Source organism: Rhinolophus sinicus, chromosome 10 (genome assembly GCF_057876585.1).
Source record: "Rhinolophus sinicus isolate RSI-liver-muscle chromosome 10, RSI-T2T, whole genome shotgun sequence".
Taxonomy (NCBI): domain Eukaryota; kingdom Metazoa; phylum Chordata; class Mammalia; order Chiroptera; family Rhinolophidae; genus Rhinolophus; species Rhinolophus sinicus.
In genome coordinates, this window is record NC_142510.1 from 16164826 (window position 1) to 16185574 (window position 20749).

At 57.5% G+C, this 20749-nt stretch overlaps 1 protein-coding gene across 3 annotated transcripts in view; it reads right to left on the reverse strand.

Moving 5' to 3' along the window:
* Positions 1-3617: 3617 nt before the first annotated feature.
* The window catches only part of RAB11FIP3 (RAB11 family interacting protein 3), a 71998-nt gene continuing 54866 nt past the window's right edge, over positions 3618-20749 (reverse strand). For 2 of the 3 annotated variants that reach the window (XM_074322929.2, XM_019756180.3), the window contains 9 exons: positions 19464-19499; positions 14572-14665; positions 13328-13431; positions 9614-9754; positions 7101-7182; positions 6118-6255; positions 5751-5906; positions 5522-5662; positions 3618-5448 (listed from right to left, as the gene is read on the reverse strand). In XM_074322929.2, coding sequence (XP_074179030.1) covers positions 5335-5448; positions 5522-5662; positions 5751-5906; positions 6118-6255; positions 7101-7182; positions 9614-9754; positions 13328-13431; positions 14572-14665; positions 19464-19499 — 1006 coding nt within the window. In that variant the 3' untranslated portion in view covers positions 3618-5334. The remainder of the gene's footprint in view (positions 5449-5521; positions 5663-5750; positions 5907-6117; positions 6256-7100; positions 7183-9613; positions 9755-13327; positions 13432-14571; positions 14666-19463; positions 19500-20749) is intronic. The other variant, XM_074322930.2, reaches the window with a different exon arrangement.

Genomic DNA, 20749 nt, shown 5'->3' on the forward strand with positions numbered 1-20749 from the left:
CCATTGGGAGGACGGAATGAGACGCCACCACAAAAAACGCCCAGCCCCGTACCTTGCAAGAAGGAAACCTGGAAATGTGGGCGGCCGGTGTTTCTCCCCAGGGACGTCTGAACAGAACCCGCCCCACTGCACAAAAGAGCCTCCGCAGGCACAGTGTCTCCCTTTAAGTTTCCTTTCTGCAGCCCTGGAGCCAGCAGGACATGCGAGATAACGTGTCAGCGGTTTATCAGACGCCACCGAAGCACCGAGAGGCTGCAGAGGGAAACGGAGATGTTGAGGGCAGAGCCCCAAGGACTCTGGTACTTAGGGACACGTACGGAGCCCGAGAAGGCACTGGCCATGCAGAGGGAGACAGAAAAAAGCAAGGCACATCAGTTAAGGCAGGGAGGTTGTTGGTTGTGGTCCAATTCTGCCTTGAGGTCGAGTGGAGTTTGACAAAATGCCAGGCTGGGTGATGTTTGCTCCAGTGCCCAGAAAGTCATGGGCAAGGCTTCATGCTCCTGGGAGGACATTCAAGCCCCATGACAACCTATTTTACTCTCCAGATGCTGGAGCAGGGACACCCGTGTGTCAGTGTAGGGGCTTGGGCTTCAGCCACAGCCGAGATACAGCCGCTTCCTGCGTGCTCCGAAGTGACAAGCTGCCTGCAGGGTACAGGGTTGTAGAGTGAGCCCACCCCCAGCTTCCTCGCCTGCGTGAAGGTGACAAGGAGACTTCTGACCCTGTGTGGCTGTGGAATCCCATGAGAGGCCTAAGTCAAGGGCTGACTCCCAGCCGGGGCTCAGTGACCACAGATCCTCTTCCCTCCCCAGCCCCTTTCCCTGGGCGCTGCCTGGGGTGGTTGTGTCAGGATTGGTTGTCCACAGCCCTGTAAACCTCCCAACAAGAGAAACAACTGAAGTGAGCCTGGTGACCTGATGGCCCAGCTCACCGCAGAGGTTCTGAGGAGCCAGGCCCTACATGTGGATGAGGAGAGGGCAGGAGCATTGCAGCCCTCCCCAGTGAGGGCTGTGCTGGGCAGGAAATCCCGCCACCAGAAGAGGGTCTCGGGAGCGGTCTTCAGGACAGTGAGTGTGCACTGTCCCAGGAGGGAGCTGAAAAGAATGGGTTTCGTGTGCAGAGGTCGGCAGGACCAGAGCAGCAAGACGAGGGACACAACTGTGACCATCTTAAATATTCGGAGGCACATGGGTGTAAGGTTTAAATGACTATAAAGCAGAAAATAAGTGACTTCCAACCTTGGCAGACCTTGGCCAGTGCCATCCTAGCGGGAGGACATCACCCTCCGAACTGTAAAAATACAGAAGATAGCTGCCCTGAGAGATGAGGGAGGGGGAGGGGGGGACCCACCTGGAGAAGGAATGGGGAGGGCGGGCAGAAAGTGCCCCAGTTCCGGAATGGGGGATATTCATTTCAGCATCCCTGTGCAGGTTTCACGTGTGCCCACACTGTCCTTGGCTTTGAGACAGCAATGAACAAGACGTGCCCAGATGCCCTGTGGAGCAGAGATTCTAGTGGGAGTTGGGCACAGGGACCCTCACTGGTGTGACAGGCCTGTGGGCCCTGAGGCCAGCGCATGGGCCAAGCCCAGGACCCACCTGTGCCAGGAGAGGTGCAACGCATGCGTTGGCTGCTTTTATGAAATGATCGTAATTGCTTGCTTTGTGAGATGCCCTCACAGGTGAAAAGGGCCCTTCTCTGGGTCTCCATCTCCTGGTCTCTGAAATGCCAGGAGATGGGAGGGGACAGGTGCTGGGGCACCCCTCCTTTAGAGTGGACAGGCTGGAACAGGCCTGAGCCCAGGAACTGTGCACATGGGACAGTTGGCGGAAGCAGGGCCTGCTGTGCACATACCTGCCTGCAGTCTTCTTCCGGGGGAGGGGCAGGGCAGAGCCTTGTCTGCGCTTTTATGAGGCAGAATTGACCACTGGGGGACTGTGGCCAGTCTTTGGGGTTGGAGGTGAAGGGACCCCACACATGAGGGACCCTCAGGCCTGAGGGGTACAGGCCTTGACACTGGCCTCATATGTCCCACTGTGGTCTCCCCTTCAGGCAGCTCTGCCTGGAACCACCCCCCACCCCCCCACCCTGCCTCCAGCCGCCTTCTGTTAGACTCCAGGCAGCCCTTACTGGCTGCGGCCAGGCACTGCCCCGTTTCCATTTACAATGGATTTTCATCCTGCGTTCTTCCCCTCCCCCCCCCCAACATCCCAAGTGTCTCCCGTGGGGCTGGATACCTCTGGAGGGCCAGGGCAGGGATTTCAGCATTGGCTGTGAGGGGGGACCCCATGTGTTTAGGAGCTGGCAGGACTCAGTGGGGGTACAGGGAGACGAAGCCACTCCTCGCCTCCCCTTCCCGGTTCTGGACCCCTCCCCACTTCTAGCTCCTACCCCTCAGCAGATATGGGCCCAGAGGCGCTAGACACACACAGGGTAGGTGGGAGGGCAGGTGTCAGCCACTGTCACACCCACTGACATTCTGAACCCGCTGCGGCGGCGCTTTGGCGCCCCCCAGTGCTGAGCGGGCCTTCCACTCCGCTCCACCAGGAGCCTGGGATTGAGCGCCCCCCCAGGCCCCAGCACAAGGCTGCCCTCCAGCCCAGGACTGGGCCACGTGGTGGTGGGGGCAACACCGTGAATGGACTCGGTAACAGAGGGTGTTAGATGACTGACAGCGGCTTGGGGAGCTACACCCCGGAGGCCAGGAGCACAGGTGACGGCCTGGGGGGCTAGCAGTGCAGGGCTCTCCTGGGCCTCGTACTGGGGACCCGTGGAGTCCTGCTGCTGCACCCCCCGCTGAGGATGAAGCCTGGGGGCTGAGCCAGGCTGTCCATCCAGCCCCGCCCTCAGGTCATCAGCCCCACGGGCAGCCTTTGGGGCCAGCAGACCCAGTTCCAGCCCCTTTGCCCAGCTGGGTGGTTGGGGGCAGGGCCCTCGGTTTTCCCGTCCATGTCTGGCATGCAGGTAGCTCTGTGTGTGTGGGTGTGCGTGGGGGAAGGGGAGTCCACTCCTGTGGACTCCTGGGCTGGGGAGTCATTTTGGGGACTTGCAGCTAACAACTCCCCCTCAAGTCAGATTTGGTCACTTAGCCTTAGTAACCTTCTTGGTGGTGTCCCTGTGACTACGGTGGCAGCTGAGCTCTCCTCTGGACCTGGCCCCCCACCCTTTGGCTCCTCTTCAAGCCCAATCTGTGCCTTGGATTTGGGGACTCTGGGCACGGCCTCTTCCATGTCCCACAGGGACGTCCTGTTCACAAACCCAAGACTCGTGATGCTGACCCCCCAGCCTGGCTGGCCCTCGGTGCCATGTTCGCAACTGGGCTGCACTCTGGGGATGGGTGCCACCACGAACTCATGGCCCAGGAGCCCATCACCTGTCCCGCCCCAAGACTGCTCTGGGCCTAGCCCTGCTGGGGGCCCTGCCTGCAGGCGCCATCCCGGGGCCTCCAGGTCACAGCCAGGCCAAGAGGGACGGGCTTCACCAGGGGGTCTCCTGCTGTCTGAACTCAGGTGACACATGGCCCCCCGCCGCTCAGACACCTTGGGGGTGCTGGGACAGGCCCACGGCACCCCCACCCACCGCACCCTTGGCCCCCACAGAGGAAGGAGCCAGCCTGCGTGTGTGCAGCAACAGCTTTAATCTGTGGTGATATCGTCCTGGCCTCGCCCTTCCGCATCCAGGCCACGGCCACTCTGCCTGGAAGAGTCTTGAGGATGAAAGCGGGGTGAATGTGCAAGTCAGTCAGTGCCTGAGTGTTTGAGTGGAGCGTCTTCCAGCAGCTCGTATTGACAGTTCCAGGACTGCTGGGGGACAGACAGACCCGCGGGCGTGTCGGCGGGCGGGCTGGGCGTGGAAAGCAGAGTTCAGTATTTATTATCATACATATATATATATATATATATTTCATGTGTATACACAGATAGTTTTCTCTCTTGGAAGTATTAAAAAATTGATCAACCTTCAATCTATAAAAAATACCTACTCTACATGATAGAAAAATCTCTCCTCCAAGTTTACACTGATTTACAGCAAGGCTTTCCCCAAAATGTACAATACGAAGCAATGTCTTAACTCTTAGTGTAGGAGGTGGGCCACGTGGAGGATGGAGGAACACAGGGCAACACCCATCCTCACACGCACGCACGCACACACGCCTCACACGCACATTCATACACAGCAGCGGCCAGTCTGTGTGGGGCCCACCTGGGCGCTCCTGGCCAGTGCTCGGGCTCAGGGGGGGCAGGCCCAGCATCCCGGGGGGGCTGACATGGCTGCTCCTGCTAGCACAGGCGCTGGGGTGGCTGCAGCGCAAAGCTGGGCAAGGGCCTCCTTCAAGGAACTCCCAAGCCCCTGGGAAGGCCTGTTCTCTGCTCCTGACCTGTGTCCTTGGAGCCCGCCCTGCCCCGCCTCCTGCAGACTGCACCTGGGGAAGAAGGACAACTTCTAATGACTTCAGACTCCCAGAGGACACATTTAGACTCTGACCTGGGAAGCTGGGACTTCACTGGGGGCAGCCAAGATCCGCACAGGAGGGGGGGACTCCAGCAGGCCAGGAAGGCCCCACCCATGGGGAAGCAGCACCTCGCCACGGCCTTGCCTGCACCCCAGCCTTCAGAGGGAGCTGGCAATGTCCAGCCCGTCCAGACAGCACATTCCACACGGCTCCACTCTCACGTCCTGCCCCAACCCCCACAGCAGGGAAAGAGCCCTCAAGGGTTACTGCAGCGAGGGTCCAACTGTGGGAAGAGCTGCATGGCCAGAGCCCCTGGGCCTGGAGCAGGACCGAGCCGCCCCTCCTGGCTGGGAGACCGCCCCAGGAAAGACGCAGGGAGGCCCTTTAGCTCCTGGTCAGACCCGACACACACCAGCCCGCCTGCCCGCCTGTCCTTCCCACACCACAGGGGTCCCGGGGCCTCTCTGCTGTCCAGGAGCGGCTGAAGCTTGGCTGGCACCGGTCAGCGTGCCTGTGCAGGCATGGGTGGCAGCACCCCAGGCAGGGACCCGTTTCCTTCCTTTCTTCCCTGATAAGGCAGGACAGCAGGTGGTCTGCCACTCGGGAGGGAGCTCATGGAGGCACCCGCCCCAGCCTGAGACACTGTCCCCACATCTCTGCAGAGAGGAGGGGGTGGGGGAAAGGCCGGAGCTGAGCGCAGGCCCTACCCCTGCTGGGGGCTCCAGGCCTGGGGCTTCCCTGTCCTTCTCCCTCCCCCACGGCGCCCACCCAGCCCAGCCGTGGGCTCCAGGCTCTGGGCACGGGGCCTGCTGGTCCCGGCCTGCGTGTGCCTCTCTGGACGTTGGTGGGTCCGGAACCAGCCTGGGCTGGGCCGTCTGCCGCTACTTGACCTCCAGGATGGACGGGTTGGTCTCCATGATGGCCACGACGATCCTGTCGATGTAATCCTGCAGGCGCAAGTTGATCTCTTCCTGCTTCTGGATCGCTTCCATGAGCTGTGGGAGGGCACGGTGGGCACAGGGCACAGACTGTGGGCCCTCGAGGCGGGGGGCAGGGGGGGTGCGTTACCTCATCACGCGAGACGGAGCTGATCTCGGCGGCCAGGGACTCGGAGAAGGACGTGGAGAAGAGGTTCTTGGCGCCCTGGATGCTCAGGTTTATGATCTGCCCGTTGAGCTCGTCGTTCTGCTCCTTCAGGTTGCGATTATCCTGAGGCGGGTGACACGCCAGTCACTCCCGGGCCGCGGCCCCATGCGCCCGCCCCGCGCCGGCCGCCCCGGCGTGTGCGCAGCCGCACCTGCTTCAGCCTGCGGACCTCCTGCTCCAGCTCGCTCTCCCGGGCGCGGCTGTGATACTCCTGCAGCCCCACGCTGCTGCTGCGGCCCCGCCGCTGCTCGGCCTCCAGCTTGAAGAGCTGCAGGTGTTCCAGCTGCTTGCGCAGGTCCTCGATGAGCTGTGGGAGCCGCGCGCCAGCAGCCAGTCAGCCCTGGCTTCAGCCTCTGCCTCGGGCTGAAGGCCGTGTCTGGGGACGAGGGCGACGCCACGCTTCCCAGACATCACCACGCACCCAGCACCTCTGCCCAGCACGCGGGTGAAAAGCCGCAGCTCACGCCAGATGGGCCCTGGGGGTGCTGGGAGCCGGTGCCCCTGGGGCCTGTGCTCACCTCCTGGGTGGCCTCCTTGTCCCTCTGGAACTGGTGCCTCTCGTGACTCAGCCTGTCCCCCAGCTTCCTCCTGTTTTCCTGCTCGTCGCTGAGCCGCAGCGACAACTCTTCAATCTCATCGAGCAGCTTCTGCTTCTCCTGCACAAGTGAGACACTTGCCATGAACACGCCTCGCCCGCCACCATTCCCTCGGCGTTCCCCGCGGCACGTACCCCACCACTCAGAGTCCACCGCCCCCCATGGAGCTGCCACTGAGCCTCCCCTCAGGGCCGAGGGACACACACAAGCGTGTGCTCAGGGCCTGTGGCGACCTTAGCACAGTGTGTGAGGCATGTGGGCCTTGGGGCTCTTGGTGCAGGTGTCCCCACCCCCTGCCCACGGGGACTATATCTAGGGGGAGGCAAGAGCAGGACCTGACCCGAGGCCACTCAGCAGGAGTTGCTCATGGCAGCCAGGACGGGTCAGGGCTCAGAGCTTCCCAGGGGACACGTGGTGGCAAGGGGAGAGGGGGAGGGGCCTCTCAGTGAACATCTGCAGCGTGGAGCATGAGGGGTCCCATTGAAGGCGGCTCCTCATGGACACCATCCCTGGATTCAGACCACGGGTCAATCTAAGCGTGAACCTCTGGGCCCAAGGATCCCACGTCTGCGGGAAGGCTGGGAACCCAGGCAGGGTCCAGTATCTTCCAGCAAAGGGAGGGCAGCCTGAGCTGAGCTTGTTCCCTCACACACAGGCCCCGTAGGGCCCAGCATCACCAGCCTGCTCTGGGGAGCAGCAGTTCCCCCGCCTGTGTCGCAGCCATTGGCTGGCTGCCCCGCTTTAAAGAACCTGTCCCCGCCCATCCCGGTCCCCAGCAGGTGGCAGGCGCAGAGGGTGCAGGAAAGCTGTCGGCTGGCCCAGCTGACCTCTGGCCCAGCTGACCTCGAGGCCCACACAGTGCCCCACCCGGCCCTGCCCACTCCGCGCTCTGGCTGGCAGCTTACCTCCTCCAGGCGTTCGATGTTGGCCTTCAGACAGGGCGTGCAGGACCTCAGCTCACCGTTCTCCTCATCCAGCTGCTGCAGCCTGGGATGAAGCATGAGGCTGGGACCCCCTCCCTAGGAATCCGCCCCTTGGGCCGAGGAAGCCAAACATCTTGGAAACCTTGCTAAGAGCTGCTCCCGGGTCACAGAGGAGACCCCCCAACACGAGGGCGCAGCCCTTACGCTCTAAGCCAAGCTTCCCACAGGCCAGGACGGGTTAACTGCGCTGTGGGTTGGAGATCATTTCAGATCGACAGCAGCTGCCTCAGGGCGGAGCCCCTTTCAGCTGCCCTCGCGGCATCTGCTCACCACCCAGCTCGCTCCTGACGGCCCACACGCCCACACTGGGACACTCCGGTCACCAAAGCCTGGGCGCGAGTCAGCTTTTGCCCCCAGTGCCCCCCTCCATCCAGGGTCCCTCCCAGGACACGGCACTGAGGGGTCTCTTTGGCCCATGGTCTGGGGCCGTCTCCCAGACTCTCCTGGGTTTTCATGCCCTCGACAACTTTGAGCGGTTCTGGTTAAGTATCGGGTAGAGTGTGCCTGCCTCGGGTTGGGTCTGTGTGCTGTTTCCTGGTGATTGGATGGGTTATGAGTTTGGGAAGAACTCCACATTGGTCACATCAGATCAGGGGTCCCCTCCTGTCACTCATCACGGGTCATGCTGACCTGATCACCTGGTCCAGGTGTGCGCGCCAGGTACCTCCTCTGTCAAGTTCTGCTCCTCCCATCCATTCTCTGTCCTCTGGAAGCTGGTCACCGAGTCCGGCCCACGCTCCAGGGGAGGGGAGGACTCAGTGCCACCTCCCCAGAGGGGCATCTCCATGTATTATTTGTAATTCCTCTGCGAGGAAGAGTCATGTCTTCTCCCCATTTATTTGTCATCACATCCAGTTACCCTTTGGGTCGTGGGCCAATAGTAACATGACTAGTGTGTTGCTCCAATTGTTCTAGCTTTGACCTTCAGCTGGCCCACATCCCTGGGACCTGCCCCATCACTGTGCGTGTGCTTTTATCCGAGCGCATCCCTGCTGTCTGGTGCTACACGATGCTCCAGGCTCCCCTGTTACAGCTACAAACTCGGCCCCGTTCTCCAGGGAGCCCTGGTTCTTTTCCATAAGCCAGCTGTCCTCAACATCCTGTCACTCTGCAGTCCCTTACTGAGGAGGGTCTCCCTGCACACCACAATGGGCTGCCCTCAGGGTGCCCCCCAGGAACCACAGGCGGCCTCTGCCCCGCACACTCCCAGGGAGCTGCAGGGTCTGAGCGCACAGAGCCACTGACCGTAGGTTCACAGAGCAGGCAGCAGGCTTACTCGGATGAAGCAAGGACACCGAGTGCTGCCTCGGTCCCTGAGGGCCTCAGGAGACCCCATCCAGGCTGGTGTCCTGCCTGGGCAGCAGGACACGCCCACTGTGCAGGCTCTGGTTGGGCAGACGTGGGAGGCAGGGCGGCCCTGCCTCTCAGCACCCACAGCCCCAGGGGAGGGGGCCCGAAGGAGAGGACACCGGCATGCACAAACGAGAGACGTCACGTCCTCTGAGTCCACCAGACTGTGCTGTCCTGCTGCCTGGGCCTGGCTGGCCCGGGGGTGGCACCTGACTGTTTTTGTCTTAAGGCGGACTCCCTGTCCTGGGGGAACCGGGCACAGCTGTGAGCAGGCCCCTCCTGCCACCTCCACTTTTGAAAATGCCCAGGAGCTTTTCTTCAAGTCTATCTTCCCAGCTTTAAGAGCTGGAGAGGAACCCAAGCTAAAGACGTGAGTCCTCTTTCGTGAATATTTAAAACTACTGTATTTTGAATTCTAAAAGCGATACTGACCCAGTAAAATAAAACTCTGTGAAACACCCGCCACCCTCACTACCCACTCAGGGGAGGAGCTCTGGCAGTGAGACTGGGAAGGAAAGCTAAGATGATCTTTTTCACCATTTCTCTGCAAATGGACATTTAAGTTATCTGTGGGTTTTCTTTTACAAACAGCATTTTAAGAGAACCATTACTCGCGTGTATAATTGTAAGCGTGTGCCATGTGCTTCCAGCCTGAGTGCCTAGATGTGGCACTGCTGTCCCCGAGTAGCACGGGGCTGTGGCACCTCCTGTGCCTTCAAAGTGAGTTTTATACACAGTGTGTTCACCCCCTTTCTCTGCCCCCCCCACATTTCCTGACTCATCTAAGGTTTATGCCTCCAGAGAAGCATAAAGGTAATTTTGTCAAGTTGTCTTGAAAAAAGATTGATATTTTGACAGAGAATATCGACTAGAGATAGATTTAGAGAAACTGACATCCATGTCAAGTCACTCTTTGAATTCAGATCTTTTGTGGCCTTCGGTGGAGTTTAACAGTTTTTTTCACAGAGGTTTTTTACTTTTTAAAAAATTCAGACACTGTACCTTCCTGGGCGGGGGGCTATCGTTACGACAGCACCCACCACATTTCTCACCGACTGTCCGGGGATGGCGGAGGCCTTGCCTACCTGGCTTGTAGGTTCTCGATCTCAATGCTCTTCTCTCTCTCCATCTTGCACAGGAGCTCCTTCTGCTTCCGCGTTTCTTCCATGACCATCTCACAGGCCCGCAGCTCCTGCTCTTTCAGCTGCTCCTCGAGGGCGTTGGCTCTGTGAAGGCCAAGAGAGGAGGTGACCGCCTGCGTGCCGTTCCACCGGGGCCGGACGCTGCATGGGACCCAAGAGAGCTGCCCCCCGAGACTTCCCACCCACAGCTCTGGTCAAGGGCAGTTCCGATGCAGGATACGCGCCCTGCACAGAGCGTGGCATGTGGCCAGAAGACTGGCCCTCCTATGGACACAAGCCCACCAGCGTCTCCACCAGCGTCCCAAGGTACCTCATACAGACACTCCAGGCTGCGGACCCGGTACAGACCAGCCCCACCCACGTCACCCAAGGCAGAGGTAAGGGCAGGTGGCAGTGAGAACACGGGGACACGGGGAATGTTCACGTGGCGGCCCTGACCCTGGCCCCTTCCCAGACCACCACGCCCACCCACAGGAGGCAGGAACTGACCATCCCAAAGAGAAGGGCTCCAGGCCCTGCCCGTGGACGGCATGGAGCCTGAAAGCCGTCCCCATACACAGGGCTTCTTGGTGCCTCAAACCTAAGAGTCAACAGATGGCCAGAGATCACCAGCCACCACCATAGGTAAGCTTTTAATACAAAGTGGCCAAAGCAAACAGAAAAAATACAAAGTGGCCAAAGCAAACAGAAAAAAAAAAAAAAGGACCTCAAAGGAAATACACATCATGCAGGAAATAGGGGGAAAAGCCCTGTAACAAACAGAAAGCTAAGATGCCATATCCACAAAATAGGGCGATGCCACAGAAGAAACATGACAAAAAGTAACTTAGAAATTAAAACTATGAGAAGAAAAATTTTAAATTCAATAAAAGAGTTGAAGGAGAACACCAAGGATATTACACAGAAAAAGAAAAAAAAGATAGAGAATCGGCAAGTCAAGAAAATGAGCGGGGAGGTCCAGGAGGTCTAATATTTTGAACAGAAAGAAGTTCAGACAGATAAGAAAATGAAAGACACTGTATACACAAATAATTCTAGAAATCTTCCTGAAACTGAGGAGCACACTTTCCAGATTTAAAGGCTGGAAACGAAACCACGTGCCCAGCACAGGAAACAACGGGACGCCCTTGCGTGTCCAGGATGAGAACAGGCGACAAAGCAGCGCCAGGAGTCCTGAACGCAGCTTGGGTCGGAGGCAGCAGAGCCCCGAGTTCTAAGGGAACCGACTTCGAGTAGAATCCCAGCCTGAGCCCCACTGTCAGAGGAGGGTGTGTCATGCAGGGTGCTATGCGGGTTCTCAGCTCCCGCTCCCCACGTAAGAATGCAGGACATGGTGAGGCCAAAAATGAACACCCACGGAGCCATAGATACGGGAGTCACACCACTATAGTCTCGCTGGCGGCTGGGTTGGAGACACAGGAAGCAGGAGCCACACGATCCGCAACCCACCATCCACTTCTCTGCCAACCAACCTCACTTGCTAACTGCAATCCGCGCTTGCAGGCTCAGCCACCATCTTCTTGCGAGTCCCCATTTTCTGCTAGCGTAGCCACGGCAGTTATATCAGTGGCCAATGGCTCACTGGTTACAGCTGACGGCCAACTAGTCACAGCTGATGGCCATCTACTACCCGAGCCAGCACCTTTCCACGTGAGGCCGAGAGCCTGGAAACTGCTCTCCTGGCTCTGTCCCCACAGGGTGAGTGTCAGTTATGCAGGGTCTCAAAGATCCTGCTCCTATGCGCCCTTCCCCAAGCAACGGTGAGGGACGGCCTCCTCAGAATATGAGCAAAAAGGAAAATGTGGAATCCAGAAAATAAAAAACCAAACACAGGGGAAGCACGTGGAATTCCTGGGATGGCGGCAGGAGGACAGCTGTGAGGCGGGGCATGGGCTGGCAGTGTGACCCATGGGAAACACCATGAAACAGCAGCAGGAGCTGGTTAGAAGAACCGGAGCCAACACCAGAAGAAACACCCACAGGAACTGGACGTGGCTGACCCTGGGGGGGTGGAGCACAGAGGGAGTGTACCCACGTACACACGTGGGTAACTGTAAGTGCTCATCAGATTAGACTAAACCTCACCGGTCAGCTTGAGAAAAGGGTCTGGTGGCCCATCCCGACCTCCCTGGACAGGGACAGAGGGAGTGACTGACACGTCTCCGGAAATGGGGCATTTCCTTAGCGCCGCACTGGTACCCTCCACAGACACCCCCGGCTGTGCAGCAGGGCCCTGGCAGCCCCTCTGTGAGGACCCCGAGGGTAGGCTCTCAACGGCACAAGATGACTTGTTTTTACTCCATTCAAGTGCTGTGTGAGCTCTGCCCACATAGCACGGGTGGTCCACTTCTCAAGGGCAGACGGCCCCCGTGACACTGGGGACAGGCCACAAAGGTTGGGACCACCCGGGAGGGAAACACCCGGGAGGGGATGAGCTAAGCGTCCCCTGGCGCCGGTGAGGACAATGCCATGTGAGGACGTGCGGGCCTGTGTCCAGCGCTGTTCAGAGCGATTCAGGTCCACGCTCTCCGGTTATGGGTGTGGAAACGGGCCTGTGAAGACAGGCCTGGCCTGAAGGCGGAGTGTGCGGCCGGGCCGAGCTGTGGCCCCAGAGGCCTGGCAAGGACAGACCTCCTGTGGAATCCCCCTCACACGTGCTTCCTGCCTCTCACGCCCTGCAGGCCTACCTCCCGCCTCGCCCCCCACAGCAGCTGCATGAGGGCAGCACAGCCGCAGAGCGATGCCCCGGGGCCAGGCTCGCCTGCTCGGCCGAGAAGCACGGCGCTGCTGCAAACTGCATGCGGTCCGAATGCAGAACTGGCGTCAGGAAGCTGCAACTCGCACAGCGTTCTAGGAAAAGGCCACAGCACAGCAGTGGGAAAGAGCCCCACCCTGGTGCCGACACTAGCGACTCCTCGCTGTGCACGCCCGTTATTTCGTCCTCAGCTCTCACTGAGCATCAGATTGCACATCCCGCCATGTTCCCAGTGGCTCCCACTGGTTCCTTGTTTCTGTGGCTCAACACCTGTGAGGACATGCACGCTCCACTGCAGGGGGCTCTGGAGGCACTGCCCCCCCCCCCCGAAGCCCCCACGTGCTGTCTGAGGCCCTGGGCAATCCCCTAAGCCTCAGCTTCTCATCTGTGAAATGGGGACAGCGGCAGTATCTGCCTCACAAGGATCACAAAGATGAAACCAGATGATGCGACAGAAGTGAGGAAAGCGCAGCCGCTGTCAGAGCAAAGGAGCCCGTGTCCGGGCATGAGGGCCTGTGGTCGGCACTGTATCCTCTGGACGGGCGCTCAGAAGTGGGGGCACAGTCCAGAGGCCACACATTGGAACCCAGTAAAGCCTCTGCTGCCCGGGGCCAGGCCTCCACCAGGTGCTGTGTGCAGGTGGTCTGGCTGCTGGCGTCAGCTGCTCCTGAGGGGTGAGGGGTGGGGTGGGGGGCTCTCCCCTTGCTCTTTTCTCTGGGGCCCTACATGGGCCGGGGACTCCGTCAAGTCGGAGACACGCTTAAAAGGCCACCTGGTAGCCCCCCAGGGCTGGTACCGCAGCGGGATGGAGGGCAGCTCCGGTGAGGGCCGCCTCAGTGCAGAGCCGCGCCGGCCCGCCCGCCTGCCCTCGCTCTGAGGTGCAGAGAACATGGCACGCTCACCTGTGCACCAGCTGGAGGTTCTCCTGCCTCAGCCGGCTGTGCTGCTCACCGTTGGCAGCCGTGTCCTTCTCCAGCTCCGACACCCGCTTCTCTAGGAAGACAACCTCGGGAGCGAGACAGTGGCTTGAGAATCAAGGAGGCAAGAGAGTCTACACCCCCAAGCCAACAATTTAGGAGGCAGTGCCCACTCGGCTGGAGGGGGGGGGGTCTATCTCGTTCATGGAGACTGTCCCATAAACAAGGCATGTGGCCCCCACAGGCATCTGTCAGGACAGCGAGCACCCCACAGCCTCAAAACCACAAGCACAGGTGTCAGCAGGGGCCCCGAGAGACATAAGGTTCCCGGACAGCACCTCCGTGATGGACCTGTGAGGGAGTGTGGGGCAGCCAGGCTACGGTCCCCCCGCAGGCAGGGGCGCCTGCTTTCTGCCAGACCCAACCCATGTAGCATGTCCGGGGGACTCAAGGGACAGAAAGGCCCCAGGGGGCTGGTCCCTCCCTCCTAAGGAAGCTCACTAACTAAATGGGAGACAGATACTACACGGGTGGTAGGAGGAGAGAAGGCCAGCCCTGAGCGCCAGAGAAGGTTCTGCAGAGCAGATGCTGGAGCCGCTGTAGAGAGGAGGTTCCAGCGGAGGTGAGGGGGACGGGAAGGGGGACGGGGGGTACAGGAGGAAGTGAGGGGTACAGGAGGCGGGTGGGTACAGGACGAGGGGGTATGTGTGCTGCCACCCTCCTCTTCCCCTCTTGCTGGAGCTGGTCTTTGCGAAGCTCAGGGTCTTTACCACAGATGGCTGCCTGGTCCCCCATAACCCATTCACCAGACTCCTTTCTCAGGGAACAGGCCATTTCACACGTTTGGCTGTGTGACCACTGCAGGCCGAGTGCCCCCAGATCCTGCCTCCAGAGGCCCTGCAGAGCTGAGTCTCTGCATGCCAGTGCACCCTGAGCGGACCCCGTACAAAGACAGGTGGGTAGCCACTCACTGCTCTGTTCCCATCCTCAGTTCCCTTTTCCATGTATGTGAAATGCGGGAGCTGGTGGAGGACCTAATTAGCCCTTGTGGCACCATCACCACTTCCACGGTGCTCTAGCCGCTTGCCAGGAAGAGGCCCGGCACCCCAAATGCACCGCACCCCACGTACGTCGACGTGGGCCACCCCTGAGGCCACAGCACCCAGTACGCGTCCTGGGACTGGCTGTGGTGTCTGCCTGCGGGCCTCGGTCCTGCCGCCCAGGCCTACCTTGTCTGCAATGGCCTCTTCCATGCCCTCCATGGCGTCCTCAGGGGGGTCCTGCAGGGCGTCCATAGTCAGGGCCCCTGATTGGTGCAGGTGCCTGTGGAGAAGAAACAACACCCCCGTCCAGAAAAGGTCCTTCAGCAGAATAGACAGAAAAGACGGGAAGAGCCGAATGACTAGTTCCTCAAACATGAGCACATGCAGGTCAGGCTCCCAGGCAGCGCCCGGCCGCCGGGGCCCAGGTCTGCACCGGAGGGACTTCCAGGCAGGACGCGATTGCGGGGGCTGGGGCCGGCCGGCCGCTCTGCGTGCAGAGTCCTCCTGCTGCTCTTTGGAGCCTGACCGGCCCGGCCTCCTTCGCCACCAGATGATGGGGCGAGGGTACTTTGTACTCGGGCAATAAACACGACGCCATTCCTCCCTGTGATATGAAATAATCTCATCTGCCACTGCAGGCCGTGAAATATTAATTCGGGACCATGACTTCTGCACACAATGTCACCTACTGGCATCTTGATACTTGATTTTCCAATGTACTCCTGGTGCAGCAACAATGAAAGACCACAGGTCTCTCTTGGGGAGACACACAGCTGCGGTTGTCCTCTGCGGCAGCAGCTCTCTGTGCCTGGCACCAGTGGACACAGATCTTCAACCCTGTGGGCCACGCTGGGTGCCACACAGCCTAGGGCTCAGGCAGGCACTGGCTCCGGCCATGCTGCAAGCCCCCCCCCACCTCCCGGGGCCCCACACCCTCGGAGCTCCTTCCTTAGCTCCTCCGCGATTGGCACCTTAGCAGGTACTTAGCAAACACATGTTCAAAGTCACCCTAGAGACCATCTTGTTAGTTGTGGTGACACTGTGTCAGCTGTAATTTACCTGGAGCACGTCAAACTCTAAGAGCGTTTGGACAGAGTCTGCATGTACCAACCCAGGCTCCCAGGTGGCACCCTGATACCCAGAGCTGTGTGACCCTGAGAAAGCCACTCACCCTCTCTGAGCCTTACTCGCCTATAAAATGGGGATCTGCAGCTATTACAGGATTTAAATGAGGCTTGTGTGTGTGTGTGTGTGAGTGTGTGTGTGTGTGTGTGTGTGTGTGTATATATATATATATATATATATATATATATATATATATAAATAGTTCGTCCTCATAGCACAGGGTAAGAATTCAATAAAATGCTATTAGAAATGACATTGAAATTTCTACATTATCTTTGTCAAAATTATCAAGTTCTATTTCCTTTTTAGTACCAATGGAGCTTATACATTTCTTAAATTATTTTCCCAGAAACGTTCTAAGGCAAACAAAACAGAAGGGCTTCTTCACCCATGGGGACCACGAGTCCCCTGGCTGTTCCCTGGCTGGACACATAAGCACCTTTCTGGGGACTCCACCTGATTCCCTAAGGGGTGCGGAACCCGAGGTGCAGGATGTCCGACAGCCCACATGTTCTCATCCAACTGCTGCTCGCAAACACCCAGGACTTGGACCCCAAACGTGAGGCAATCCTGGGACAGGAAGCTGCCCACCCCAGACCCAGAGCCCACGCTGAGGAGGGGCTGTGGCCCGGGGCCTGTCACCCGACTCTGAGCTCCTACGAGGGGCGCCGGGCGCTTCTGAACAGCTGAACCTGGGTGGGGATGGGCGGTCACACCCAGTCCCCAAGCACCCAGCATGCGGCCCCAGCATGTGACCACCTCAGGGGAAGGCCAAGGCTCCCAGAAATGGTGGATGGGGGGCTCGTGTGTTTAAACTCACCCCCACTCAGGAGACCTACCAGGAGAGGGGGCTGAGGGAAATGCCTGATCACGCCAAAGGGGGGCAGGTAGGGTCTGGCAGGTAGGCCACCGGGGGCCGAAACCGCACACTCCAGACCTGCCTCCTGCCCTGCGGTGGTCCCGCTGCTGCTCCCTCCCTCCTGAGGCTGGCTCTGTGCCAATGCCTCAGGGTCTTCAAACATATAGCGACCCCAGAGCCATTGCTGTCCAGGTCAGGCACACAGCCAGGACCCAGGGGCCAGAGCTGGTGCCTCTAAAACCCATAATCCAGCCACAAGGCCACATGCGAAGGGCAGAAACACTGTGAAAAGCTAAATTACAACAGTTATTTTGAGTTTCCTTCAAATTCTGTTGGCAGTGTTAGGGGCAAAAGAGCAGCACATTAAAACTGTATGTAAAAACGGCAGAATATGCCTCTGTTTGTAAACTCTAGCTGCAGACTGGGCTTTTCTATACCAAAGGGTAGCTGGGAAAGAAAAACCAAGTTCTCAGAGGGTGTTTCAAAGGAGGGAGCAGACAAAGCCCAACCGCCGACGCGATTTGGGCCCCTACCGGCCCCAGGGTCCCTCCATGTCCCAGACCTGGGAGGTTGAGAGGAGATGACTCAGTTAGATTTTTACCTTCCTTAGTTTCACCAGCTATATAGCCTGTTTGGGGTAAAAGATGGAAGTGAGACAGAAAGTAATGCTAAAACTGCAATACCGTGTGGCTGGCAATTAATATTACATCTCTTAAGAACATGGATACTTTTCTCAAAGGCGTGATGGAGAAAGATGGAAAAGGTGGATTGATGACTGCTTCCTCTAGATCTAAGCCCTTAAGATGATAATGATGATGATGATAATAATAATAATAATAATAATAATAAAAGAAAATCAAAAGGTTTATGTTCTCCAGGACAAGGAGAGCAGAAGCAGATGGCACCAGGGCACTGGACACTGGAGAGCAGCGGGAGGAGGGCCAGTGAGATTCCGGAAGTGGGCTGGTTCCCTCGAGAACCCAGAAAGGACCAGCCCCTGCAAACAGGCCAGCAGAGATGAGCACAGAGGGTGGGAGGGGCGGTGTCCACCACACCCCTTGACAAGGACGCTCCAAGACCCAGAGGAGCCCTGGACTCCGGACACAGAGCCTGCCAATGGAACGCACACACCCACAGTCTACAGACTACCTGGCGGGCCCAGTGTGGCTCTCCAAACGCCAGCAGCCGGGCAGGACTCCACTCGGGGAAACCATGGGTCTGGTTGGCAAAAAGACCTGCGGACACAGAGGCCTTGTCCACACCACATGCTGGCCAGAGGCTGCCTGCCAGCGATGAGCAACCACTCCAATCTGCACAGAGCACTCCCACTTATCTGAGGGAGACCTCTATCAGGAAGGACAGAGCCCAGAGCCCAGGTGGAACTCAGGGAAGAGACGGGGAAGAGAAGCTGGTGGCGCAGGCGTCACAGGAGCCAGAGCAGAGAGGCACGTGGGCGACAAGGTCATGTGGGGCCACAAGCAGGAGTCCGGAAGGAGCAGAAAGTGGATGGAACACAGGACACTGTCAAAGAAACACCCCGGGAAAAGTCCCGAGAGCTAAGGCACAGAAGCTTCCAGATTAGAACAGCACATCTTTCATTCAGCCCAGGTAATCAATGGGAATAAGGACTCACAAGGCTCATCATTACATTTCTCACCTACAGGGATAAAGATGACGTTTAAAAGCTTCCAGAGATGGAGAAATGGTTACAAAGGAAAACCAGACAGCATCAGACCTCTCGGGAGCAGCCCTCGTACTAGAAGATAATGAGTTATGCCTTCAAAAGCTCTAAAGAGAAATTATTTACAATCCACAATTCTATACAAAGCCAAACTATAAGAATAAAATATCTAGCAAGGTCTTGCAAATGTATCTCCTGGGCACCTCTTTTCTCAAGAAACTACTGGAATATGTGCTGGAGATTTAAAAAAAAAAAAAAAAAGACAGAGGATCAGGAAGTGAGATGGTCCAACATCTGAAACAAACATCCAGGTCGTGAAGTGGCTCTGGCAGGGAACATCCACACAGACACAGGGCTGCCTGTGGCCCTGTCACAGGGCTGAGCAGAGGAGGCAGGAGCAGGACAGAAGATGAAGCAAAGAAGAACATGAAGAGCGGCGGCCGGATGGCTCAGTGGGTTAGAGCACAAGCTCTCAACAAGGTTGCCGGTTCAATTCCCGCATGGGATGGTGGGCTGCGCCCCCTGCAACTAAAGACTGAAAATGGCAACTGGACTTGGGGCTGAGCTGCGCCCTCCACAACTAGATTGAAGATCGAAGGACAACGACGTGGAGCTGATGGGCCCTGGAGAAACACAGTTTCCCAATATTCCCCAATAAAAAAAATTTTAAAAAAGGTGAAAGTCAGTAAAATGTAGGAACTTAAAAAAAAAAAGAAAAACATGAAGAGAATCACTGCCTCCAGGAGAAGCAGTGACTTGTCTCACAAAGGAAATGCAGTAACGTGCTACATGGCTTCCTCAGAGCTGTGGGCATCTTGTAAACCCTGTGAAACTTGTCTTTAGAGCTAGCATAGCAGGCAGCGGATACATGTGTGTGCTGTCACCTGTCACTGCAGGAAGCCAATAGGTCGGATCCAGGACGGACAAAGGAATGAGTGGTCGCAGAAGCATGTTCTTTAGCAGCCCCGAGTTAGACCCATCTCCGTCTCCTTCTCACCTGGGGGAACCAGCGGGGGTGGGAAGGGCACAGCTTTTGAAGGAGGCAGACCCAGACCTAGGCTCCATCACATCTGGCGGTGTGAGATCAGGCCCCTCGTGGGCTCTCTACCAGTGGGTTAACCTACATCAGACGTGGGGACCTCGGCCGCCTTCCGGACCTTGTGGTGAATGCGCAGTAAAACAGGAGGAATGCCAAAAGCTTTCAGTATCAACAAATTCAGGTCCCAATCCACACCTTCGGAAATTCTTTTCATAACCCATCCCCTCAAATTATTTTCAGTCCCAAACCCTGGCAGTAACTTTCCCGAGTTTTTAAAAATACCTTGGAAAACCATATTTTTAAACATGTTTTTAAAGAGCTACGAGCAGTGGCGCATTTCAGAAGAACATTCTAAGTAAGCAATGGTCTCCTACCTTGCCACCTTCTTGCTGGAGAGCCGCCTCGTTGGACTGTGCAAAATCAAAATAAACAGGAAAATTGTGTGAGAGAACAGACAGGGAGGAACGGGAGGAAACAGGAAATTCAGGCTGAAGAGATACGGTGATGGGGGCGCGACCACAGGCATGCAGCACCCCGCTCGCGAGGCCAGCTCCATGCACAGAAAGGCCCACTCAGCAAAACATTCAGGGACATGGGAGCAATCGCAGGGGCTTGTCAAGGCCTCAGCAAGTGTTATTCGCATTATCTGCCGCCCCCCCCAAAGAAATTTCCGATGAAGCCACAATCCGACCTCAGTTCAGAGGCCGACCCCAGGACCTAGCCCACCAGCTGCTGCACTGGGTCCAAGCCACTGGCCAACGCCACATCCCAATCGTTTCTGAAGCCCGATTACCCTCCAAGCGGTTGGCCATCAGAGGCCCCTACGTGAAACGTGGCATGGGCTTGTTTGAAACCGCAAAGTGTTGTCATAGGTTTTAATTTCGGCACCGATACGTCACATTCCCAAATCCCACCTGGGCAGCTTCCCCAGAGCCAGTGCCCAGCAGCACCCAGTGCCCAGAACTTCCCCGGACATATCTTCCGGCAGTTTTGTAGCAAAGTATCCCTGGTGAGACCCCTTCGAGGGGCAGTATTCCAGCAACTTCTAGAAAGGAGATTCCCAACAAGTCCCCCAGGTGTGGCACCAGTGACATCTCTGCCACAGAGTGTGCCAGGGCCACGCTCTCTGCAAATGGGAGGGATGTCACTGCCCCCCAAAGATGCTGTTCCGGTATCCCGAGTCCTCTCGACTCTTACTAGCCAATCCTGTTACAGTCAGACTTTCTGTGAAACTTTCCCTGTTCAAATCACTGTGTAGCGCCCTCTCTTGACGGGATCCTGACTAATACTGTGTATTTTAACACAAATCGAGTTTCCTCCTAATGCTACAAAGATTCCTTGAAAATAACAGGCTAGGACAGACTCACTGTTCAGTTTTCCTAACTGACCTCTCAGGGATGAGACTGGCAGTCCAGTGACAGAGTTTATAATTTGAAAATATACCTCTAAGGGAAAGCAGACTTCTACAAAATGTCTCCAAAACCTGGAAAACATGACAGCGGTTGGCATCTTCTGAACCTCACTGGGTGGAAATTGTACATGACGCCAAAGCTTCCAGACATGGTTTGGCCTCAATCACCTTTTATCTTCCACACTCTATAACCAAATACAATTTTTCTGAGGCAACCCCACGGAAACCAACAGGCAACATTCAGATCTC